This window comes from Bombus flavifrons, chromosome 11 (assembly GCF_040668555.2).
Source record: "Bombus flavifrons isolate JBK064 chromosome 11, iyBomFlav1_principal, whole genome shotgun sequence".
NCBI lineage: Eukaryota > Metazoa > Arthropoda > Insecta > Hymenoptera > Apidae > Bombus > Bombus flavifrons.
The window spans coordinates 4,170,611-4,198,139 of NC_138452.1; the positions used below are offsets into that span (position 1 = coordinate 4,170,611).

The following is a 27,529-nucleotide window of genomic DNA, read 5'->3' on the forward strand; positions in this document are numbered from 1 at the left end:
TACAATATACATATACATAAAATTTGTCTATACCAGGTGTTCAAATATTTTTATAAACTACTGTGTTTTTTGTAATATTTCTATCTTTCAGTAATCTTATCAAGATGACGCGGCTACCCTGTTTGTCACCGGTACTTATCGATTGGAAGACACGTCGCATCGTCCCCAATTTGTCACATCGTACACCCCAATGATCCACCCCATCTGATTCTATGTATAATCTATCATATAGAATGAGTAGGGTGCCCCCTTTTTGTTGACGACAGATGCAAAAGATATCGAATTTCGTGTAACTACTATAGAAAACATCAATGAATCGTATTTTTAATCGTAAATTTATTAAAACTTCGTACGTATAAAAAGAATATTATTTTTGTTTTTATAATATAGTTAGAGATTACTATTTGTTACGCCGCGTGTTACGAAGTATGTCTTAAAACACTTAAGTTAGAAGTTTCGGTTTAAGATGGGTTCCTAGGTTTATTGAGGGTCGGAATGACGTTGCGTGGGCCTTAGTAGGTCCGACAGCGAGGGATGGCGTGTGTATTGTCCCACGCGGCGTAACACTATTAGTTGAATAAAAATAACTTTATACAGTTACGATATCATACAACGATATCACATCGTCTAAAGTTATGTGTACAAATTATTATTTACCTAGACATTGAGAATTTTGAATCACAAAAATAGCACAAAGTTTCGAACTTCTGAAACTTTTTCAGTTCATCAATCAAAATGAAAATCAAAGGATTTCGAGATTTTGAGATTTCAAAGGTTCCAACCCTAATATAATATAAGTGAACGATATTTCTCGTTTAAACATCGATCAGGCATCATTTCCGAGATAACAAAAATAAACACCAGAATATTCTTTTTTATTGTTATTTAAATTATACTTTACAGTTTGTCCAGCTGGACATTCGCTAAATATTTTTAGCTTAATTGCTAAATAACATGTAGATGGCTACCCCCAGCGCGATACCATCATCGAGTTCCAGAATATTAGGTGCTAATTATCCTAAAAGTAATACGCGGAAATGATAACATTGAAATGTGATAAAGCGTACTGACAAAAGAGAAACAGCGAAATCGCGTAACGTAACGTCTGCAACTTTCTGAGGAACGATGCAGCGGGTATCGTTGCAAGAGAATAACGGTGGTCGTAAATCGTGAAACCTCTAAATCCGTGAAATGGAAAATATCAGACGCTATTACGACCCGGTTATCGTTCGGTGCTGTTTCTTATTTGCTATCCATCTTGTTTATTACGTTTACTACTACCGTGATCTTTCAGCAAACACACTTTCATTGATTTTGCATTGAGAAGATTGTTCAATTATTTAAGTGTCACTGATAATTTATAAAATTCACAATTCTTCGTAGCAAGTTCAAGATACACATCTTTCGGATAGCTAAATCGTATCGTCGGTTTAGGTTTCCTCAGCAACCAATGCGAAACGAGTTTCATTTAGCTTTGCGGTTGAGGAGTCGGGTCATTAGATTTGATGAACTGCGGTTACGTCAGCGAGATGTTTCCTGCGTAAAGTACATTCCTTTCAGAGCCGAAAAATTTTATAGGATTCTGACTTCTAGTCAATTTAATCCTCTATATTATCCCATTACATTTCAATTTTATTATACATTACAATATTTACTAAAAATGTTAATCGTTGTGATAAAAATATTAATCGTGAAATTGGTAAAAAGATCCTCCAAAACACATAATAGTTATTTCATAATAATTTTATATTTTATAGCATTATAATGTACATATATGTACAATGTAGACATAAAAGTTTTCTACGACCAGTTCAAATACTTTCGTGAGCCAGTGTATGTGTAAACCCTATACTACAATGTTTTGTATATTACATGCAACGAAGAAACAATGTAGAGTTACTTAAGATTATTTTCAAAGGAAAAATCACTTAAAAGGAATATCTTCCGCCGAATAACGATTGCGAATTTTTAGCGAGCGTTTTCCTACGCAATTCCATTTTCTAACGCAATCCCATTTTCCAATGAACGCCCCTGAAGCAAGATTACAGGACGTGGAATGCTCGTCAAGTCGCCTATGGACATTCACCGATCGGAACGAATCGAAATTGCACAATTTTCAATCGACGATTCTCGTCGCGTTTCCCGTCGGAATTAACGAAACCACCAGGTTCGTTCACTACGCTCGTTGCCACCTATCCTACAGCAATTTATTAACACCATGATCCTTGAAAATTCCCGATGAGACGAGTCGTTAAGACCGATCGTTCTTCCAACGAGTTTGTCGATCACGAGTCACGACTTTTACCTTTAAGTGCTTCTCCTACGTTCGAATCGACGTACGTCGCGAAACCATCTTGTTGGATGTTATCCCACACCAGCCACGAAATCCATCTTTCTATTTTCTTCCTCCTCGTTCTTTCGAAATTTAAAATATCGAAGCTGATCGCATGGATGAGTCGGCCCGCGATTTTTCGACGTGATTGTTCGATGATGGGCAATCATGCGATGGGAGAGAGATTCAATTGGCAGTCGGAATACCGCCGGATTGATTGTTTCGTAGAAATAGCCTGGCGCTGAATCAGCTTACGGGCAGGTGAAAACTGGCTGTTGACGTAGAAAGAAGAATTAAAATCGGCGATTATGTTAGGAGAATATGAGGTGTAAGAAGATAGCGCGCGAAATTCCTCTGTCAAATAGTTCTCCTAATACGACATATTTCCGAAGAATTTTTCCAAGCAAATTTCTCAAGAATCAATGAGAATTTTTGGTCCAAGACTGGGAACTTGTATTAGGAAAATATGATGTGTAGTAGATGATAATAAATTTGAGAAATGCGGATTCAGCTCACTAAATATTGGGTTCTATCGATATAATGGAACATTGTGTGTTTAAATACTTTTGTAATCTTGACAAAGCATATACGCATTTGTCACTTAATATAAGTATCGTGTAACTTCCATAAAGTTTCAAGATGATTCAACACGCATAGGAAGGTATCCATCGTGGAAGGCACTTGAAGATGGTATCCCTCTGGGGGTAGCCATCCACATATTATTTAGCAATTAAAAAAAGTCGTGGAAGGTATCTACAAGCCTTTCGTGGGCCTGCCAATTACATTGTTCAATTATATCAATTGATCTGAACGCAGGGAGGCTAAAGCAAGATAATTTTAAGCAGAAGAGACTCAACGCTACCATTCCATAATTACTCATAGAACCGTTATTGTCCCGTAAGCGGGGGGATTAACGACGTCCACGGGCGATAGATATCCGCTGAAAGAAAGAAAAACTCGCTCTCCTTGTCCCGACGTGGCCAATTACTCTAGATTCTTTACTTTCGCGAGAAGCCTCGTGCCTCGAGTCATGAATAGCTCGTGCGCGTATACGCGCGAGATCGCGGCATAATTTTCAACGAATCCAGCAACGCTCGATTAACGTGGAATTGAAATTCATATACGTGACACCTGCGCCGATGCCCGGCCTCTTTTTCCGTTTCTGAATCCAACAACGTCATTGAGAAACTAACTAACCATCATTGCGTGCACCATAGTTTTGCCTTTCGTCATCCACACGGATTTATATCCGAATGTAAAAGAAGTAGATACGCGAAAGTCATACGAAGCAAAAACGTTTTGCTATGTTAGAAAGCAGTTAACGAATTGACTGTTATGAACAAATGTAGACAATGCATTGCACGCGCAGTGCACGATAATAAGAATGGCATTTTAGAATGGTGTTCTAAGAGAATTACGTTTCTCTACGTGACGATGAAATAAAGGAGACGATTAGAACGTGGTTAAAACGAGGGATTTCTGTACTTGCCTCGGTAAATCCTTCAGTGGACGATCTTGGATTAAAACGATTAATTTCTTCAATTTCGATCATTTAAACATCCAGTAATGTGTATATCCATGTCCCTAAAACAATCTGCATTAGTAATTTACAAATGAACACACGTTATTTATATGGTACATTTTAATATTATTATAATGGATCTCTTTAGAACCATTCTTCAAATATCAACCGTTTCCACGATGATTATAATTATCATGAAAAGCTCACCTTTAGCAGGGTTTTTTTTTTTAATTTAATTTGTACTTTACAATTTGTCCAGTTGGACATTCGGTACATTTTTCTAGCTTTATCGCTAAATAACATGTGGGTGGCTACCCCCAACTGGATACCATCTTCGAGTTTGTCTATTTTATTTCTTTGGTGAGGTCAGTGAGGTATTTTCTCTTTAGCCTTCTTTTTATAAGAGTTTTACTCGCTTCAGCAACTAGCTGGTTTGGATGTGTTACCGTTCTTTCCTCGTATTTTTTTTTGCGTACCTGCCGATTTCTTCTTTAACCGTTGGTATTTTTAAGTCTTTGCGTATATCCTCGTTTTAGCAAAGTGATGCTGAAAGTTATCATTGAAAGAGCAATGCAAATACGAAGATACGTAGAATGACTGGCTTTAATAGTTTTCAGGAAAGTGTTTCGAAGCCATTAAAGCAGGTCCATGGTATATGCAAGCAAACGCATTAAATTAGTTTTAAACAACTATCGTTCGGGGTTTGGTGTAGCCATCGGTTACTTTCCGTTACCCTCTACATAAACCAGACTCTATCGCTCAGGCAAGATGACCACCAGATCTTTAAGCCCCTTATTGCGGACTCTCAATAATCTTAAAGACTTATCATAAATTTTAGCATTTTCTATAGTTAAGGTCCTTAGGACCACGCAAGTATATTTTAAGTTGAAGCATTCCTTTGAGTTGTCCATTCCGAGAAAACACGGGAAAGCGGGTTTTCCCATGTACAATGCCAACGACGAGCGACCTTTGATTGGACCAGCATCCATCCTTACCCACCAGCCTTTTTCTTATTCAGTTAGCAGCAATGACCGTTGCCCTCACTTTCGTAACTAAAATTGCCATCAACGAATCTGCTTGTTGTATACTTTAGACACAACCATCACTAGTTCTCCTTTGCGACAGCAGCATCACGGAACTGCTAGTACAATAGTTTTTCAATCTTCGGTCAATCAACCGACAAACACAAAAAAAAGAGCTGAAATAATTGTATACGTCATACGAAAACATATAAGCACACGATACTTCCTGTCATCGATATAACAATAAGCTAGATAAATGTATATTAAATCTAGCGTTTCGTTCTTCGGTGAAATTATGTCCAAAATAAATGGCGTTAGTGATAGTTGTATGAAGCCTGTAGCACAGAAAACGTCCATTCCTGTAAATTGATTGCAGCGATATGTGAAATAATAAATTGTAGAATGAAACGATGTAGTTTTCTTATCATTTATCTCAGCAAGATACATCCGACAAAATGAAACAGCTTTTTTGGCGTACTCTACCATAACGTCAAATTCATCCTTCATTCTATTGATTGACTAATCCTTCCACATAGCATTGAGCAGCATCTCATACTGAAAATTTTTGGGTCTCGTGAACCAAAAATATAGGAAAGATATACGAAACTTACAATAAGTCTCGTCTGTTCCAGAATAGCAATTTTATAATCATTTTTCTGTGTGTAAAATTGAACATTACTATTCGAATTGGTAATTCGAAAATAAGGTCTTCGCGTCGATGAAAATGTTTTCTTTATTTTAGATGTTAATAATGTCAAATAAAAACAATTAACTTCATATTCTGCTATAATCTACTATTACATGAAAAATATAAAAATTACTATTTGCAGTGGTCACAAATCACGTTGTAATAATAATATTAAAAGGTCAATAATGAAACAAAATTCACATAATGAAAGTGCATCCATGATAGCACTTGAGGTTAAAATCCAATTTCACAAAAACTAGTTTCAAAAGTTACTATAATTCAGTGTATATCGGTCCGTTGTTTATGTTGATCTCAACACTGTGTAATAGGAAACGCATAGTTTTATCACCTGAAATAGATCAATATTGTCCAGCGAATATATCGTAATTATCGAAGATAACATTATTGATACATTACTTCTGAGAAGCTTCGCATGTTCAATTCTATTAAACCACCGGCAGTTAAATAACGTGGAGTTAGACTTCGCCGCAACGCTAATATATACAACGCTTGCGTCTTTGGATTTGCATTGTACCATGATGCCTCGTATCTACGAATTACATTATAATCTATAAATTTCATACATTTAAGTCGTACAAACAACCACTCCAACGAGGTGAAAATAGATTAGAAATTTCTGGTTTACACAAGCTTATGGCAAACATAGTTACTTTATATTTAATTTAATTCCAAAACATGCTATACAAGAAAATTTAAAGTACTACCAAATTACCTAAAACGCTTTATACTATACAGGAATATAGAATCATAATTCTTCGTTCTTCCGCATTATTAATAGTCCAAGCGAGTGGTTGATAAGACTACATAAGAAAATAAAATGTTCATGATACTCATGTATTATACCCACATTGCATTGTAAATCATATCGGACGAATTTATGATGAACTGTCCCTGCATCGTTAGACAGAACAGATGCAAGAACTGAAGAATCAGAAAGCTGACAAACTTATAGAAATCCAGACATATTTCCATCGTAGTGATCTAATTTCAAACAATCAATAGTTCACTGATGAATCATGGTCAATGACACAAAGACGATTAGAAGAAGCTTACCTGTACCATCGTAATACTAAGGCACAAGACTATTATACCCATACACAGAAGAAGGTATATAACATGTGCGCTCTCGATTTTTGTCAGAAACCTGGTAGCGAAGTAAAATTAAGGAAAACGTTTCTCGGCCGCAACAGAAATCCCCGAAAGAGAAGCGGAAAAATATATAATTAAAAGTGAGAACATAACAGCACGGGCTCAAAAATAGGAATCAGTTTAAAAACTATGAGAATAATAATTTCTGTTTATGTCGAACACCACGATCGCTAAATATTCAGAAGATTTATCTGATACTGAAGTTATAAAAAATATATATCAATTTCAATGTTGACAATAGTTGAAAGTAATTGAAGATTGAAAAAGTAACCAATAGCAATTTCTGACATCGATAATGGTTACCAGTAACCAAAAATAATTAAATCATTTGTCATGGTTACTCGTAAAAAAATCATTGAAACTAAGATATGAATTCTTATCTTCTTTACTTAAGCATTCAAATTGTTTATAATCGCTGGTTAATACTGACATTATTGCCCGTTGGTGCCCCTGTATAGAAAAACGTAGTCTTTTATTTATCTCCTTTGCCTCCTTTTCGGGATTCCTCGTATTGAAGGGGAAGTCATTGATGGCATTTTTGAAGCGATATCTAGAAATATTACAATTTATTCAATAAAACATGAAGTATGAAGGAAATTTCCGATTTGCTTACCCGGCCACAGTCAACAATCCGCATGCATGTTGCACAAGAACCATGTAACAAGTATCACAACCGACGAACACAATGACCACGATATATATAGAGAGGCCCAGATACATTTGAATGTAGTAATAATATTTGCGATCATCCTCGACAAAATAATAAGCTGGTATAGCGTATACCATTGGCAGCGATGTATTGTGTGGTTTTATCATGTGCATTAGGCGCACTGTCCACGGCAGTTGTAAGAAAAGGAATGCGCATATGCACGCGTTTACTGAAAGTAAATAGTTACTATCTTAATTGTTATATTACGTATGTTTATGGAAATACATATTATTGCACATACATGCAAAAAGATGGAACCTAAGTAAAGATTTTTCTCACTCACGACATTGTATAACGAATGCTATATGTCTCGGATATTTATTATTTTTTTGCATATTATGTGTATTTCGTCCATTTTCATACCTCCAAGTTTCCCATAAATGCACAAACATTCGTAGTCTATCAATTATATTACAAAATGTTAAGTAATGAACCCTAGTGTGGACAACCGGTCCCCATTTTTAATTTTTTTATTTTCTAGTAAAAAATATCACAAAACCACACCAGATTTTCATTCATTGTGTACTTTTAAGTCACGAATGCAACAGTTTTCGATATTGACGTTTTAAATTTAGTTATGCATTTATTGAGTAATTTAAAATTAATTGTTGTATTTTGAATATGTACGTAAGCGTTAACTAAATCAGTTTATGTTGTGTACTAATGAAATTATCAATCAGAATTGCAACTGGCTTTTCTAGATATTGATTTACCAAGATAGAACATCGCAAGAGTGGTTCCCCTACATGCGTATGTCGTCATAATGGCAACTTCTTCTTTTAATCGGTCGATTGCCCAATCCTCGGACATGTCATTCAAAAGGGATTTAAGCTAGAACATTTATAAGGTTGATGTGCAAATTAAAAGTATCTTGTAATGATTAGCAAACATTTTCTTACCTTCTTTGCGTTCAGAATATAGTTACCATGTTTTACGACCATGACAATTCCTGTACCGATTATAGACGACTGCTCTATCACGACTTTCAAAGTGCCTATATGTACAACTCTTGCTACCTAGAATTGAAGTTAATGGTCTATCCATAATTATTTAGAAATTTTACTTCTGTTCTCAACACTTAAAAGCCACAAGGAAAATTCTTCTCTAAATGGAGTGTTGATATTAAAATGAAATTTGCAAGGTGTGAAATGTTAATAATGATAGCATTTAAAAGTTAATCATGTTTCCTTGAATTATCTAAAGACTGCGAGAATTTTTTACATAGACACGTAGATAAATTGGTAGACACGTACCTGTACAAAGACAAATGATGCCATAGTAATATGCACCATAGCCCACAAACTAAACTTAACTTTATTTTGATCTGGCCAAATTCCACTCAGTTTCCCGAATATTTTTGTTATCCTTAAGAATCGCTTCTCGAATGTAGCTCTATTCATGATAAGAAGCCCAATGTTAACCAACTGAACGCTTGACAATTTCGTACGTTAGTGTACGTCACTACTACTTCTGGATCTGGTTCTGTTAATGGAACCGTGAAGTACACATTAAAATTGTATTTACGGTAAAGTGCATCAATTTCAAAATTACTGTTAATCATATGTCACTAATGTAACGTATATGCTGCATGCACATTAATATTTAATCATTGCACTTACGGGCGGAATCAGTTGTCCTTATTCTGCATAGGTACTATTTATAGAACATGACAGATGTTGGAAACGAGTGATATTTGCAGAATTATACATTGTCAACGTAGGGTTTTACATATAATGTGAAAAGCAAACTAATATAATGTAGTAGGTTTGCAACAGAACAACGAAGTTAAGAAAATAAAGAAATAAGAAGAAAATAAAGATTTTTGAGTGTCTGATTATTCTTATAAAGTTAAAAATCGTAATTCTATTTCACGTTAAAAATTCGTAATGTAATAAGTAAATTCGATAATGAACTCATGAATAACCATAATTATGTACATTTTATTGATATAATGTGTAATGGATTATGTTTCGTCATGATCTACGTTTTCTACAATTACATGTAACAAATATTTTAATTAACTAACATGCGTATTGACATGATGATGACATATAATATATTGATATGAATCTCACACGAATTACGTAACTTGTTCTATTCCACATTATGTTTATTATACTCCATATTATTAAATATTATTATTAATTATTATAATTTTCACATTATCGTTATATTCCATATGAACAGTATCACTTAGTTTTCATTACCGTGTAATAAGAAACGGCTGCTTTGATGATCTGGAAACGAAAATTCATCTCAAACAAAGTTGTGCGTTTGAAGTGTTTAAAGTGTTTAAAATCAACTTGGAATCAGATTGTTATACTACCTCTGCGAAAGATCGTAAATTTAATACTATTAAACCACCGGCTGTTAACAGAGGAGGGGATAGACAACTTCTTAACGCTAATATATATAACGCTCGAATTTTCGCTGGAAAAGTATACCATGGCGATTCATATCTATAAAGAACAATTTTGTTCAATAAGAAGATAGAGAATCGGAAGATTAAAAGAGAAATGAATTAGTATTGGAAACTGGTTCCAAACGTCAAATATTTTCAGTGTATTGAAGAAAATCACAGTCGCGATATGAAGATTTTAGGTATTCTTTTGAGAGAAAATAGTACCGTACACAAAAATTTCATTATGTTCAACATATCCGAGACAGGTGTATTTGGATATGATTATTTCCAGTGACCGTGTAGTTTTTGTATTTATAATCAGTATACGAATATGTACTCGTTTATAGAATATTTATAGATACAATTTGCACACGTAATAACAGAAGTTATACAAAATATCCAAACTACATTGTAATATTTGTTAAGTGAAATAAATCTCCATTTAGGTCTTATTTCTTTAATCACTTTGATAAAGGTATGAATTTGCACAAACATCCAAGGTCTAGTTATAACTTGTATGTATCTATAAATTCCAGAAAAATTCAACTTTTAAAAATTTTTGGACCAATTGCTATTTTATGTTTTAGGAATAGGTTATTTATCATGATATATATCAAAATAAATTCGTTTTACTTTTTTATTAATATTGATTCTTTACTCACATAGAGATAAAAACGCCGTCTAGTCCGTTTATTACAAATTGTCCTTGTCCAGTAAGAATAAGCGTGTGAAACAATTGAGCAAACAAAAATATACACTGAACTAGCCATGAGTCATTCTTCTCATTTGCCACCTAAATTCGAGTAATTGATTAATCAATATGGAAAATATATGTAAGATTAATAGTAACAACTGACATTATACCTGTAACAACGACACACAGATACACATTATCAGCATTCCCACAGAAATGAATAAATAAGTGTGATGATTGGTTTCAATTAGCTTCAGATATCTACGTTAAAGTGTGCAAATTAGTCTGTCAAAAAAATTCATAAAACAATATCATCTTTTTCACTAAATGAGCCATTACATGAAATGAGAAGCGAATTTGCCTATGATATTTTAAACGAAGCAGCTCTAGATGAAAACTTGTAGAATTTTAACTTTAAAAACGCTTTACTGCAAAAGTATTTCTCTTCTCGTTATATGATATACAGGGTGGTTGGTAACTGGTGGTACAAGCGGAAAGGGAGTGATTCTACGCGAAAAAAGAAATCGAAAATATAGAATAAAAATTTTTCGTTTGAGGCTTTGTTTTCGAGAAAATCGACTTTGAATTTTCGCTCGGTACGTGTGCACTTTATCACGTCTCGTTATAACGGATCTCACTGTAGATCGTTTTAAAATTAAAAAAAAAAAAATTAAAAGAAAAATTTTATTCTATATTTTCGACTTCTTTTTTCGCGTAGAATCACCCGCTTTCCGCTTGTACCACCAGTTACCAACCACCCTGTATTTACAGATCTTTGAGTGGTGATACTGACCTTAGAGCATGTTGATGTGCCTGAATCGATTTACACACGTTCCTATAATTGAATTTCGATAACTTTGCATCATTTTTATGGTGATCTAACACACCTTCGCTTACGTTTCTGAACCGATATCTATATAAATTGTTCATAATTATAATTTTTATTATATAATTATATACTATTGGCCTAAGGGTTAAAAGCAATCAAACAAATTTTATTCAGTAGTTTACATCATAAGGTACACACATATAATACATAAGAAGCAAGGTATCTATAACAAAATAATTAGAAAATAAAGTCAACGAAGACGGTTCGATTTGTATTTTAAATATGAGCAAGTATCCTAATACTTATAACCAACAGCGTGCATCGTCACGGAAACAAACTAAATTTGCAAGAGTTTCTTACCTTGTGATAGCCAGCAGTCCACAAGCATGCTGTACTGCGTATACATAATTCGCATCACATGCGCAGTATACAAAACCAGTCATGCACATGACAATTACCATATGTACCGCTAAAATGTCGTAGTATTTTTCGTGATCCACGAAATAATAAGCTGGGTATATGAACATGCGTTTTCGGGATTCGTTTAACGGCATAAGGATATCTAAAATAGGTGGTACGAGGGGCCACGAAATCATCAATATGCCAGTAATCAAAGCGTGTACTATAAATGGAAAACGTAAATGATATCTATTACAAATAATGATCAGTATCGATACGGCAATTACCAGAAATTTGAGCATTATATGAGAAACTTACAAGCATAGCTTAGCGTGAGAAGAAGTCCTCTTTGCGAATATGTGATCATAATGTCATTTTCTTCTTTCGATTTTATCGTTGCCCAGTCTGTGAATATGTGGTTCAGCATTGATCTCAACTAGAATTTCCCGATAAAGCTTGAATGTATTGAGAACGGAGTATATATATCTTTCACAAATCTTAAAACATTCGCGGCTTATAATCTTACGAAAATCCTAAAGTAGAAAATCAGTTTTTGCAATTATGACAAGGACATGAGTTTAAAGAGTTCGTTGTCTATAGTCAAAAGTGACTGATTTAGTCATCATCGCCTACACGTGAATTCAACACGTATAAGGCTGAAAAAGAGGTACATATATGTTTCTTTCTCGAAGGATGATCGTATTTCTATATCCAGTAAAGCTGGCAATTTGGCATTCAACAAACAAACTCCTCATTAAAAATAAATATACACTGAGCACCAACGAATTTTCGAAATTCAATTGCTAAAGAGCGTTGAAGCGAAGGTTAATTAACATTAATTGTAGATTGTCTTAGATTCATTGATATTACATATACTTCAGCCATGATAAAACCTTAACATCAGTGATCGTCAATATGTTAATATAATGTTAAAACAATTCGAATTTTAAATAGATCGAGTTATTTCGTAAAACACTCTTACCTTCGTTTCGTTTATAAAGTAATTACCCATTTTCACAAACGTCCCAAGCACTAGTATATAATAAGGCATACTAGTCACAATTCCACGTATACTGGGGAAAAGTATAAGGTACGCGGTCTATAATTACAAACAATGCTTATAACGTTTATCCCCTTTTCATAAGTCTTTGTTACTAATTTTTCTTTTTAAAATTATTAAATAAAAATTTAACTTTACAAGGATCGAATTAGAACTAACTAAACACCAATACCTGCGTAACGAAAGAAGTAAACAATATCGTAAGAGTAATGATTCTTTGTATTAATCTTGGGAAAGGTCTTTGATACGGCCAAACACTAGTTAGCACTCCAAACATTCTGTTGATTTTTAAAAATCTTTTCTCCATTGCTTCCACGTCCATTGAAATAATATAAAGAACGCGCAGAAAGAACGACTTTTCACGAGACAATAGTCTATCTTCAATGATCTTATGATTTTTATCCCGTGCGCTGTTCCATTGAATAATTTCTTAGACGGATACAAGCCACTATTATAGATTGTCATTGTCCTTATTAAGCGCTATCGATTTAATAGCTCTTCATGACTTATTTACTCTTCGCTTAAGAAAATTGCTCACGAACGGCTTTATTACGCGCAATTCAATGACCAAGTGCTTTCTTTCCATTTGGAGAACTACATATTTACGAGTGACTGAAAGCAACGGTCGTGCATAAAAGCTTATTCTTTTATTCAGTATTAATCGCTGCTAGAGTAGTTGTTGTTCTCGACATGCACAGAAAATTTAGTTTCAGTGGTAAAATTTGATTTGTCAAGTGATGTCTGTAATGAGGATGCTTGTGTATGAACAAATCTGTATTTTGCTTAAAGCAACAACATGTTACTGCACAGTTCTGTATATGTTACTACTGTTACTGCATGTTCAAAACATCTCCAACAAACAGCAACTTATAGAAACATTCTTTGCACGCTGAAGTAACATTGGAGCAACTTTTTCAAGGGAAAAATGTTCCTTTTTTTACTTTTTTTTACTATCACGTAAGTATTTAGATCTTAAAACAATTACTTGGAAAGATGTTTTAACTTTGATTTAGTAAAATTTATCACGCGGGAGAGAAGATCTGGGAATAGTCTTGTGTTTTATAATAAAAACGATCTTTGTCGAATTTTTTAATTTTTTAGATAATAATTCATTCTAGAAGCTAGAAGGAAAATTTACAACGTGGTAAAATCGGTATTGTGAAAAATGTTCTATGTATTGACTTATCATTGAATAAAAATTAAACGACTTGACAGACACAAATTTTATAAATAACATTCATTTTATAAATGTTTAGTAACTTAAGGTGCAATCAGTTACGTCAATAGCATGGCCACTAATACGAAGAACTTCCACATTTAATTTTCCTGAATCCACTCATGCTCATACTTGTATTAAATATCTTCTATAAATATTTTCAGATTTGCTTCAAACTTTACCAACGCAATCATGACATGCGAGTTCCACTACAGAGTCAATTTCAAGACACACATAGTATATATTCATTAAAGGGGTCTTGAATCCAATCTGTGTGAGATGCTGTAAGTAAAAACAAAACCATATATTTTTAAATATTTATTTCTGTAATATCAGTTTATCATTCGTATTGATAAAACAATTACTCTCAATAACTTGTATACTGCGTACTGTGTAGTATAGAAAATTATATTTAAAGAAGTTACGATGTTGTTCTCAACACTGTATAATACGAAACGCATAGTTTCATCACCTGAAATACACCAATATTGTTCCAGCGAATATGTCATAATTATACAAAATATCACTAGTGATACATTACTTCTGAAAAACTTTTCATGTTCAATTGTATTAAACCGCCAGCAGTTAAACGGGGTGGAGTTAGACTTCGCCGTAATGCTAACACGTAAAATGCTTGCATTTCTGGATTCGTATTATACCATTGTGCTTCGTATCTATGAATGTCATTATAATTTATAAATTTCATATACTTATATCGATCAAACAACCACTCGAATGAAGCGAAAATAAATTATTAAATAAATAAATTTTCTATTTACAAAAGCTAATGGCATACCAAAAGCATACGAATTGTACTTTAATCTTATTTCTCTCAAGAGTTACAAAATTCATTTGTTTTTTGAATATTAATTAAATTTGATAATAAAATATTCTTTTTATAAAGGACAATTCTAAAATTTACTGCAAGGGTCAAATTAAAGAAATATAAATAAATAAAAGAACTACCAAATTACATGAAATGCTTTAACCTACGTAGGAACATATGATCATAATTTTTCGTTCTCTTGCATTATTATTGCATTCTCATGCAAGTGGTTGATAAAATTACAATATATGGAAGAATGTAATGGAAGAAAATAAAATTGTGATAATGTGTATTGTACTCACATTGCATCGTAAATCTCATCGGACGAATTTATGATGAACTGTCCTTGCATCGTTAGACAGAACAGATGCAACAATTGAATAATCAGAAAGCCGATGAACTTGTAGAAATCCCAACAGGGATCCATCGTAGCGATCTAATCTCAAATAATTGATAGTGGATTGATAAGTCGCGTTCAAAGATATGAAATGGGTTACAATAAGCTTACCTCTACCATAGTAATACTAACACACAGGACTATTATACCCATACACATAAAAAGGTAAGTAACATGTGTGCTCTCGATATTCCGCAGAAACCTATTTGAGTAAAATCAAGGAAAATATTGCTCAGCCAGAACAGAAATCTCCAAAAAAGAAGCGGAGAAATACATGATTAAAAATCAAAATCTAATACCTCAGTCACGGATCAAGAATACCACTCATTTCAAGTATTGTGACAAGGTCACTTCTTTGTTTAAATAAATGACTGGCGATTCAAAAGATTTTTTAAAAAGAAAAATTATTTAAAAATATCTAGTAAAATTAAAAAAATGGAATCATTAAGAATGTAACATACAATTTATTAATATAATTATTGATAGAAGTAATGTTAGTAGAAAATATTACAATGTTGATGATGTTTGAAAGTAATCGAAAACAATTTCCATCATCGATAATGGTTACCACTAACCCAAAATAGTTAAATCCTTTGTCATGGTTACTCGTAAAAAAGAATCATTGGAACTAAGATATGAATTCTTGTACCATAACTTTTTCACTTAAGCATTCAAAATTGTTTATAATCGCTGGTTAATACTGACATTATTGCCCGTTGGTGTCCCTGTATAGAGAAACGTAGTCTTTTATACATCTCCTTTGCCCCCTTTTCGGGATTCCTCGCATTGAAGGAAAGGCCATTGATGGCATTTTTGAAGCGATATCTGGAAATATTACAATTTATTCAATAAAATATGAAATATGGAGGAAATTTTCGCTTTGCTTACCCGGCCACAGTCAGCAATGCGCACGCATGTTGCACAAGGACCATGTAACAAGTATCACAACCGACAAACACAATGAGAACTATATATACAGAGAGAGCCAGATACATTTGAATATAGTAATAATATTTGCGGTCATCCTCGACAAAATAGTAAGCTGGTATAGTGTATAATATTGGTGAGGATGTATTGTGTGGTTTCAACATGTGCACTAGGCGCACCGTCCATGGCATTTGTATAAAAAGGACTGTGCATATGCACGCGTTTACTGAAAGTAAGTAGTTACTATCTTAATTGTTATATTACGTATGTTTATGGAAATACATATTATTGCAAACACATATAAAAAGTTGGAGACTAAGCAAAGATTTTTCTCACTCACTACATTGGACATTTATTATTTTTTTTTTTTTTTTTTTTCATATTATGTCTATTCCGTTCATTTTCATACCTCTAAGTTTCCCATAAATGCACAAACAATCGCAGTCTATTAATTATATTAAAAAATGTACGATAATGAACCCTAGTGTGGACAACCGGTCCCCATACTTAATTTTTTTATTTTCTAGTAAAAATATCACAAAACCACACCAGATTTCCATTCATTGTGTACTTATACGTCACGAATGCAACAGTTCTCCATATTGGTGTTTCAAATTTAGTTATGCATTTATTGAGTAATTTAGAATTAATTGTTGTATTTTGATTATTTACGTAAGCGTTAACTAGATCAGTCTATATTGTGTACTATTGAAATTATCAACCAGAGTTGCAACCTGCTTTTCTAGATATTGATTTACCAAAGTAGAACATCGCAAGAGTGGTTCCCCTATATGCGTATGTCGTCATAATGGCAAATTCTTCTTTCAATCGATCGGTTGCCCAATCCTCGGACATGTCATTCAAAAGGGATTTAAGCTATGGTATTTATAAGATTGGTGTGCAAATCAAAAGTATCTTGTCATGATTGGCAAAAATTGTCTTACCTTCTTTGCGTTCAGGATATAGTTACCATGTTTTATGATCATGAGTATTATCGCGCCTATAAAGGAGGACTGCTCCAGTACGACTTCCAAAGTGCCTATATGTATAATTCTTGCTACCTAAAATTAATATTACGAGTCTATCGTTAATTATTTATAATTTTTTTCTTTTATTTTATACCCTTAAAGGCTATTATCAACGAAATCACGATAATGCTCCTTACATTTTTTTATTTAGGAAATTATTATTTAAACTTGAAATAAGTGTGATGTTGGTATTAAAGCGAAATTCACAAGATGTGAAATTTTATTGTAGCATTTACGAGTTAATTATGTCTTCCTTAAATTATTTAGGGACTCCGAAAATTTAGTTTTGAAATGGAAATTATTAGGAATATCTATGAATTTTATTTAATTTTATATTAGTTAAATCGAAACCGTAATGGAATGTGATCTGCAAGTACCGTAGAACGTTCCGTTAACGATGCCGTGATTTTTCGTGAAATATTGGTGGATATAAATTTATAGACACGTACCTGTACAATGACAGATGATACCATAGTAATATGCACCATAGCCCACAAAAGGAACTTAATTTTATTTTGACCTGGCCAAATCCCACTCAGTATCGCGAATATTTTCGTTATCTTTAACAATCGCTTCTCGATTCTAACCCTATTCATGATATGAACCCAATGTTAACCAACCGAACGCTTGACAGTTCCGTACGTTAATGTACTTGTACTACTTTTGGGTCTGGTTCTCTTAATGGTACCGTAAAGTATACATTAAAAATGTATTTACGACAAAGTGTATCAATTTCAAAATTGCTGTTAATCGTATGTCATTAATACAACGTATATGCTGCATGCGCATTATGAATATTGAATCATCATACTTGCTGGAGGAATTATTACATTGTCTGTTCTCATGCGTAAGTACACACATACATATGTATGCATGGTTACATGGGAACTACATTTATTCAGTTGTGAGCCGTAGTGTTAAGTGTGACATGAAAAAGATGATCTGTACATCTAGTAAGCTAAAAATAAAGTACGACAAGACGGGCCAACGAAAAAGATGGTATTGTGAGTATGTAATTATTTTCATAATCATGGATAAATTCGATAATAAATGGCTTAATAACTATGTTTCATTGGAATTAGAAGTGATGCTTCTATTAATATCTATTATTTTTACAATTTCTGGTAATTGACTTTTATATAGTTCGAAATGAAGAATGCTTAAGCCTACATCGCTATAGTTCAGATAATAATATTTTATTTCTTTTGCAATTTAAATATTGGGAATTAAATGTTTTCAATATTTAGTTAAAGACGTTTAGTTACTTACTTTGTATAAATAAAATAATATATTGACCGATTTGTTATCATCAATCAGCTGAAAAATAAATTTCATTTCCGAATGTTTCAGAAATTTTATGAAAGTAAAGGAATTAAAATAAGGGCCGGTAATAATAAGACTTATTCGTCACATACATATGTCTGTCATAGCATCAATAACACCTAAGATATTTATGTATTCGTTGTATCAAGAGCAGAGGAAAAGAGAAAATGAAAGAAGTAATGAGAAAACATTATATTTTATGTTCAAAGTGAAATGTTAACAGTAAGTAAGTAACTCAAGTGAAACGTAAAATATACACTATACTAAAAATATTGTCAACATTTGAAAAAAGAATTTTACTTGAATGCATATACCGATAAATTCGAATCATCCAATTCGCGCTGTTCTTTCTTCAATTTATGAAGATCTAAACACTGTATAATACGAGAAAGATGCTTTTAAAACCTAGAAAGATATTAGTCGTTAATAAATAGTCAATTGTCTTTTGAAAACTGTTCTCATGTGTATTTCGTGGAAGTAATAAGCTAACCTGTACAAAGCTCTCCAAATTCAAAGAGATTACTCCTCCACCAGTTAGTTTAGGCGGGCTCAAACACTTTCGCAACACCAATAGATATAACGATTGCGCTTTCGACGATCCATTGTACCATTTGGCTTCACATCTATACAATGGATTCTACCGTGAATTTAAGTCGGTCAAATTAAATTAAATAGCATTTTGATATTTTTTTTTCATTTACTTGATAATTTAAACCAACTATAACATCTTCTATGGAAGCAGAAAGTGCCTTAATACTTATAAATGGGAGTTTATATCGATCTTACATTGCCTGGAAGGTCTCATCATTGGAATTTATCAGAAACTGTCCCATTATCGTCAAAAACAAAAGATGAGTCATTTGGCTAATAGTGAACGCGCAGAATGTGAAGTATCTGACTCCTATTTCCATCGTCGACAACTAATTACAGAGAATAATATCACATATTAAGTCACGGCAGCGTAAATCTATAGTCACAGTGGATGCATATTTTGACAAACTATGTTGTACTAATAAATAGGCGCATCAAGACAATTCAGTATATATAATGGCTCACGAAATTATTCGAACATTTATTATAGAACATTTTGATGGATATGTTCGTGTTATATAAAACATTTTGAAATTTCAAGAGTACTTACTGTAACGAGACATGGCTATCATATCGTGTCAGATTGATTTCAAACTTTCTCAATATAATGATGATTGTTGAGACTTAGTGCTAATGAAATTTCAAAATGTACATAAACGTTCATAAAAGATGTCTACAAGCAACTGAATACTTTCATGGCTTTACGATACTTTCTGGTACATTCTTATAATATTGATTAGATTGCATGCTTCTCAGTTTTTAAATGTTTCATTCGTCAAAACATTATTTCGTTAGAAAACGCATCTACTGCAACCATAGCCTGAGTTGTCTCTGTAAATTAAATGTAAATTAAATGTGTATTGGTAAATTGAAACTTACCCGCAAGAACGTGGATGTAAATGTTACGATTATCAGTCCCAAGATGATGAAGAAGTAGTGCACGTGGCAGGCGTCAACTTTATCCACGTATCTAACATGATAAAAAGTGTATAAAATTTGGCAAACGACTTTACGTATATATTATATGTATATTGTACAATATACAATAATACTAACTCAACGGCTTTTTTGTGAGCATCGATGGATCGGCTTATTTTCGCATAGGTTTCATCTAGTAACACGTCCAGGTACTTTTCATTGGAAAAGCTCACGTTATCCATTGCGTGCTTGAAACGATACCTGTGCTCATTGTTTCATTGGTTATAGTCAAAGTTTCGCTTATATATTATATAGGGCGTTTAAAAAAAGTGGGTAATATTTATATAGTGTGATTTTCGACATCAAGATAACGAAGAAAGTTCCTGTACACTCACGCACTGATGGCCAATAAGGCGCACCCATGATGTACCAAATTAATGTCACAGGCAATATAAACGGCTGTGAACATTGATGCTCCTAACGTCGTACGTGCTAGTATGGGATAGTAATACTGCTGTATGCTATAGTCGGTAGGAGAACGAACATAAACGCATAAAAAGATATGTTAACTAAATGCAATAGGAATAAAATATGAAATAAAATACTAATTATTTGCAGCAAACACATTTCACAAATTTATGTGACTTCCGAATATATTATCCAATAATTTTAGTTTATTTCACATATTCGTAATGGTATTTTCAGTACTTATACATATATATGCTATATATCATATGCTATATATATATATATTATATATATATATATATATATATATTATATATATATATATATATATATATATATATATATATAAGAAGATACAAAAATATATAAAATAACAGGCTAATTTTATCTTATTTATTGAAAGGTTTATTGAAAGACGATTTCGGGTTTTGGCCAGCTCAATAAATATCCATAGTGAGTATATATGTATATTGGTTAAACGTATTCTAATAGGTGAAATTATCTATGCGTTGCTTTCTTCATGTTACACCTGAAACTGTATCTGTACATTATCATGTAAGTAGCATCATAGGCGAGGTACGGTTTGTGCCGCAGTAGCCAATTGTATTACCTATTACTGACGAGACTGTGTACCTTGTATTATACTGTATCGCTCGTAGAAACGGTATTATACTGTAACAAAAGTTGATTTCATCAATATCCCGACTACCACAGACAAAAAACAGATCTGCTTCATCAGCGTATCCAGGCTGAAAAGAACGCAGGACATTTCCCATCTATGATTAATAATTGATTAATTTAAGAAAAAGGGATTTTCGAACGAAATTTGTGTGTATTTAGGTTTCTTTACTTGCATTTCATTAAAATATGCATTTCCATGAACATTCACAGTCTAACGATTGCAGTTCTTAAATATATAATAAATACGATTAAAGATAAATTATTATTTACGTACCTGGGTAATAAGCGATAGCACAACAACGATATACATGTATAATCTTTTGCATGACGAGTTTTGAGAATTTTCTCTAATCAGACCAAATTCCAGCCACCATAGTACATATCTTCACTACTTTCATGTACTCTTCTTCTACTGTGGTTTTGTCCATGGTAAGATGAAAAATGATGTAAAGATTACACGGCTGTATATAAGTCTTACACGTGAAGGGTAGTAGTCAAATTGTTTCAATGGCTAATAACTACATGATATAATTATAATTATTATTAATAATTATATATTTCTTACTGTTGCTGATTATATCACATTAGGTGTATTTTACGTAACAACTGTAACTAATTGAATCTATTCAGATAAGTTAAGTCATAAATAATATTACAATTTAAATGGAAGAACATCTTTATGCATATATGTAATATACTGTAATGTAATGCGACAAAATTGTCATGATAATAGCAGTAGATATTTGAAACGAATCTAAAAATGTATATAGAAGTTACAAGACATTTACTGGAAATATATCTGCAATGAGAGATTAATATTCAACCTAAACATGTAACAAGTGTTAAATATGATGCTATTGAATATTGAAGCTTATTAATGCAATGGATAACTGACTATTTAATACTATTGTGATCTTCACGAAATATATACTTGTACTAGACATTTGTAACTTTCATACATATTTTCAAGTTCATCCGCTTTCAAACTTTATAAAACTAATCATGATTGTGAAGTTTCATTTCAGTTTATTTAAACAATTCTAATGAATTTTGAAAATATATTCATAAATAGTATGTACAAGCATTTCGGTACTTTTCGCAGTCTATGCAAATTCTTAAGAAAGTGATTACATTGCATGCATTTTGATGTTCCGATGATGTAATCGTCATTGTGGTATTTTGTTAGAAAACGCATAACCCACTGTTGATAACTCGAAAAATAAATCAATTATAAATAATGCCCACTTTTTTACCACCCTGTGCAACATAAAAGGCGCGGAATCTGCACATAGGAACCGAAGTATACTCACCCACTAATGGCCAACAAGGCGCAACCATGATGCACGACATGAACCAAATTGATGTCACAGGCTATATAAACGCTTGTGAGTATTACCGCCACGCTTATCATGTGCACAAGTATGGGATAATAATACTGCTGCTCATCCACGAAATAATAGGATGGGTAGATGAATTCGCGACTTCGTGACTCGTTCAGGGGTGCGACGACGTTCAGGATAGGTGGTATAGTCGGTAGGAGGACGAACATAAACGCACAAAAAGATATGCTAACTAAATGCAATAGGAATAAAATATAAAACAAAATTGTAATTACAGACGCATCTCATCAATTTGATTGAGATATATTGTCAAATAATTTCACGTATAATCCTACTCATACTACTATGATTTAAGATAAGCTTGTAGTGGGTTTGGTTTAGGTTTTATTTCGATTAAATTTGTAAAAACGGCATTGACATGTGCCTCCTTATAAGCGATTATTAATAATAAAATAGAAAATGTAAATATATGAACATTGTTCAAAGAATGTATATTTTCATTGAACAATGATGATTTGTGTCAACAATATCAACTGAATAATTACTAAGGCCTTCGTTATTGACTATCCCTGTGGTATTTAATTCTGTAATGTAAAGATCTGTACATTTCCTTTGTCACCTTGGTATAAACAGGAGAGAAATGTTGCCTTCTTGGAGTATATGTCCAAAATCTCTAATTCCTCCTTCGGTCGTTCTATTAGCCGGTCGGCCACAATATCGTTTAGAAGTCCTTTCAACTATAATTTTAAAGATATTGATAATTATCAGAGAGATTACTGGATGTTTATCGGTCTTTCACCTTCTTTTCGTTCAGAACGTAATTGTACTGCTTGATTAAAATGACGAATCCTATATCGAGATACGGCATCTGATCCGACAACACCTCCAAACTATAAAATACTACTACCCGCGATATCTATAATATATAGAAAACACACTTCTATTATATATTGACATGCGAATTCTCTGTGATATAGGAAAATACTATATTTGAAAGTTACGAATGAAAAACATAAAATGTCACACTTCCCATTTTTTATAATGATTTCGAGATAGGTGTTTTAATATGTTCCCCCATATTTCTAGCACCATATTTTTACGAAACTTCAAATAATCATTATATAATATTTTTTGTTCGATTATATTCATTATATCTGTTAAATACTCGTACACTAACAAAGTTTGACTGTTAAACCTTGGGACATCTTCTATAAGTGCAACCTCATGCTTTTATATTAAAGTCTTACTAATGGTTATCAGCAATAAAAAAAAGGTCGATGAAATATATTTTGAATCAATAAAAAACACATAGACTGGATACAAGTCCCATATGATAACATAACTACAAAAAATACCTGCGCTGTAATTGTGGTAATAATAATAACAAATATGACAAATCGTATAGTAATTTTCGTGGATTTTTCTTGATTAGGCCACACACCAACAAGCTGACCGAAAAATTTGTTGGCTTTCAGACACTGATCCTCGATTGTTTGCCAATCCATAGTCGTTCAAACAAGAATCTGCATTATACCGCTGGAGATCGTAAGATATAAAATTCGTTAAATTAATCCAAAATTTAATTATATGGTTTGATTACTGGCTAGAATTAGTAGACTGCGAATGTTTATACATTTATACAAAATTTAAAGCAGAAGTGTAGAAAATGCATAAAAGTATAAATACAATATTTATATATAAGAAGATACAGGAATATATACAATAACAGGACTAGAACACTAATTTTTAGTAACACTATTATTTAGTAAGTGAAAATGATTAAATATTATTCTTTACTTATGTTTATAAAAACATAAATTCGCATAAATGTCTACAACTTTAAGCATTACATTAAATAAATTGAAATGCAATTAATATTCGCGTGGCCAACTTCACTAATTCTCTTGATTTGTTTATTTAATCCTGAATAATGGTTTATCAACAGTATTCATGTCCGCCACTGTCCAAACTGTAGTGGTCGATTAGGACAAGTTCAAACCTGTATATCCTCCATAACGTCAATAACGTAGTAATTTTATTATTATTTTACTCAATTGCTCTCGCTTTTAGAAGAAATTTCCGGTTTGACTAATTTATACGAAAAATGGAATGATTTCGTGTCGGGTAATAATAATTTTAAAGACTTCCTCTTTTCCGCTTACTTTGTCCATGAAAAATCTTCAACGTTTCAATGTGAAAGAGGTTTGAAAACAACTTAATGTAGTTTAATTCGACATAGTCCTGAGATATTGAAGAGAATAATTTATATGCAATAAGTAGATAAGTGGGTCTATATAAGGGATATGAAAAATTAATGGGTGCATGCATTGATTTCCAGTGTGCTTCAGAATATGACAGGGTTGGTGTTTCACTTAACGCACGGACTATTTTTTAGCAACAGCAATCAATTAATGTTTTCTTTTCCAATTTTATGAAGTGTACGTTTCTCGGTTAAAATATTTTCGTGTGTGGTGTACAAAAAAAATTCTATAAAATATAAAACCTTGTGTTATATCTCTTATTGAATCGTGTATATCTGTAATAGACTTGAAATAATAATATGTTATTCTATAAACTGAGATTAATTAATATAAATTGATGATAAGTACTGATATATTGATTAAATATATTCCAATGTATATAATTATGTACGTGTTGCCCTCTTCACATTCCACCTGGAACTACATCTTTGTATTATCATGTAAGTAACCAGAAATATGTAGATAAATTGAAACATTTCCAACATTCTGCAAAAGATTATTAATGAATTAAATTGGTCAAATAATATATTATTTTGTATTCGTTATATTCTGTGTATAGTTAAAGTGCTTTTAAAACGATCGTGAAGTTTTCTGTGATACTTTACGGCAAATGATGACGAATATCAGGATTAAATTCAATTAAGGATTCAATAATGTGTTAAATTTCGTATTAGGATAGTCTTCAGCTATGGAGGTCAAAAATTTCTTTTGAATGTACTTTAATGTATCTGCACAAATTGTCACATTTGGTGGGTTATAAATAAGCGGACATGAGGCCATTCCATATAAAACAAGTAAGAAAAATATAAAAACAAACTTCTTTGTTCGAGGCATAGTTTTTCAGAAAACTAAATTTAGTCGTCAAGTATATTTGAACATGGTTAACTTCAAGCTGGACAGTACTAAATAACTGCGAGGAAGTAATTCTAGACGCAGAAATGAGTAAAAAATATAGAATAAAATTCTTCCATTTAAGGTTTCATTTTCAAGAAAATAAAATTTGAATATGTTTAATTATGAGGTGTCTGGTACATGCGCATAATACATTTTCAAACTTTCCTTGAAAATGAAGCATCTTATGCAGAAATTTCATTGAGAAAAGAGATGTAGTTTAAACACCTGTCGATTATTTACTTTTTTTTTGGTCCAGAATTAATCAACTTAAAGTATACTTCTCAAATATTCAAAGTCCATTTTCTTGAAAGCAAAGCCTCAGAACAAAATAATTTCATCTTATATTTTGTTTTATTTTTTCATATGAAATCACCTCGTGTTCACTTGTACATAAGTTTCAGACACACCAGTTATATTACATATGTATATATATTATATATGTTATAAATATTATATACTATGTAAAAATATGTGTGTGTGTATAATATTTACATAAATATTATTATACATTTAAAACATTGTACTTTTATTCAAAAACATTTATTAATATTTTCCAAATAGCGGGAAAGATTACGTTCGAACTTCATGCGAGACCATCAAAATTTGGAAACTTCCACTCAAATGCGACACAGGTTCTCATTGTCTAATTATTCTAAAATTTTGCACATATCACTTCTTTCTAAAATTCATTGCCATATTCTAGGAGGATAGAAGCAAAAATAAATTAGTGGTTGAGAAGTAAGCACCATTATATTTCTGTACATATTGTATCATATATTGATCTTCGTTCGTTCCGGAATATTGTTTTTCATCGACTCAGTCAGGAGTACTTTACGATTCACGTAGATTTCAATACGGTAAAGTATGAAACAGATGCTTTTATAATCTAGAAGGTATGATATTACGTAGATTTATTTAAAAAAGGTATTCTTAAAACTTGCCTCTGCAAAATTTTTCAAATTCAGGTCTAAAAGTCCCCCAGCTGATAGAATTGGAGGACTCAAACAGCTTCTGATGGATAACACGAACAACAATTGTGTTTTTTTATTAGCATTATACCACGATGCGTCGTATCTGTGAATTTGAATTTATTAAAAAAAAAATGGGGCATACGTTAATGATAATGAACAACTTCATTCAGTTCTTATAATATAGCATTAATAACACAAAGACAAATAAAGAAACCTTATAAGTTTGACACATGGACATCTCAATCGTTCGATATTGTAATAAAAATTCATTCCAAGAGAATCTTATTAACATTATTTTAATTTAGAAATGAATATAAAAATGAAAGTACTTCGAGCTACGTATATTAAACAATATTTATGCATCACTTACATCGATTCGATAATTTCATCGTTCGAGTTCAGTACGAATTGTCCTTGCACAGTTAAAAGAAGTATATGTATCAATTGGGACAGAAGAAAAACACTGTCCTTGATGAGCACTCCAGAAATTTCCGACTGTGATGCAACCTGTTTTGAAGCACAGTAACTTCGACTGTTGCGAAACAGTACGAGATTAGATCGAAAAGCTTACCTTTACCAATGAGACTGTGAAAGATGCCATTGACATACCGATGCAAATGCAAAGATAGACGGAATGACTGGTTTGAATAGTCTTCAGGTAACTGCATCGATGGCATCAAAATAGGACCAACAGGCCGTTGTCCATAAAAAGTTCAATAGTATACATACATATGTGATACACGGAAGTAAACTCATTTAAATCTTACAAAATTATTTAGACTATTCTTGATATAGTTTGAGAATATTCAAGAACACGTGTTAGCTAATTGTTACACTATAGTGCGATAAGTATCCAATTAAT

At 32.4% G+C, this 27,529-nt stretch overlaps 3 protein-coding genes and 2 long non-coding RNA genes across 5 annotated transcripts in view; 1 reads left to right on the forward strand and 4 right to left on the reverse strand.

Moving 5' to 3' along the window:
- The window catches only part of LOC138185022 (uncharacterized), a 228,006-nt gene that overhangs the window by 178,383 nt on the left and 22,094 nt on the right, over positions 1-27,529 (forward strand). The window contains exon 4 of the long non-coding RNA XR_011174494.1: positions 14,207-14,326. This is a non-coding gene — a long non-coding RNA (uncharacterized LOC138185022). The remainder of the gene's footprint in view (positions 1-14,206; positions 14,327-27,529) is intronic.
- LOC138185132 (odorant receptor 13a) lies at positions 5,712-11,983 on the reverse strand. The gene is made up of 13 exons (XM_069123839.1): positions 11,728-11,983; positions 11,332-11,451; positions 10,709-10,799; positions 10,507-10,637; positions 8,697-8,835; positions 8,343-8,459; positions 8,157-8,274; positions 7,348-7,612; positions 7,165-7,284; positions 6,639-6,729; positions 6,433-6,566; positions 5,982-6,114; positions 5,712-5,913 (listed from the first exon to the last, which is right to left on the reverse strand). The coding sequence occupies exons 1-13, from the start codon at positions 11,961-11,963 to the stop codon at positions 5,866-5,868; spliced, it is 1,743 nt and encodes a 580-aa protein (XP_068979940.1). The 5' UTR covers positions 11,964-11,983; the 3' UTR covers positions 5,712-5,865.
- Positions 16,748-17,843, reverse strand: LOC138185020 (uncharacterized). The gene is made up of 3 exons (XM_069123606.1): positions 17,670-17,843; positions 17,137-17,253; positions 16,748-17,068 (listed from the first exon to the last, which is right to left on the reverse strand). The coding sequence occupies exons 1-3, from the start codon at positions 17,814-17,816 to the stop codon at positions 16,910-16,912; spliced, it is 423 nt and encodes a 140-aa protein (XP_068979707.1). The 5' UTR covers positions 17,817-17,843; the 3' UTR covers positions 16,748-16,909.
- Positions 18,848-24,127, reverse strand: LOC138185016 (odorant receptor Or2-like). Its single transcript, XM_069123602.1, has 9 exons — positions 23,897-24,127; positions 23,341-23,457; positions 23,161-23,278; positions 22,512-22,773; positions 20,191-20,313; positions 20,014-20,104; positions 19,330-19,463; positions 19,034-19,166; positions 18,848-18,948 (listed from the first exon to the last, which is right to left on the reverse strand). Exons 1-9 carry the CDS (start codon positions 24,044-24,046, stop codon positions 18,901-18,903), a joined length of 1,176 nt encoding a protein of 391 aa, XP_068979703.1. The 5' UTR covers positions 24,047-24,127; the 3' UTR covers positions 18,848-18,900.
- On the reverse strand, positions 26,586-27,335 carry LOC138184877 (uncharacterized). The gene is made up of 3 exons (XR_011174435.1): positions 27,239-27,335; positions 27,038-27,174; positions 26,586-26,770 (listed from the first exon to the last, which is right to left on the reverse strand). It is a non-coding gene; the product is annotated as an uncharacterized LOC138184877 (long non-coding RNA).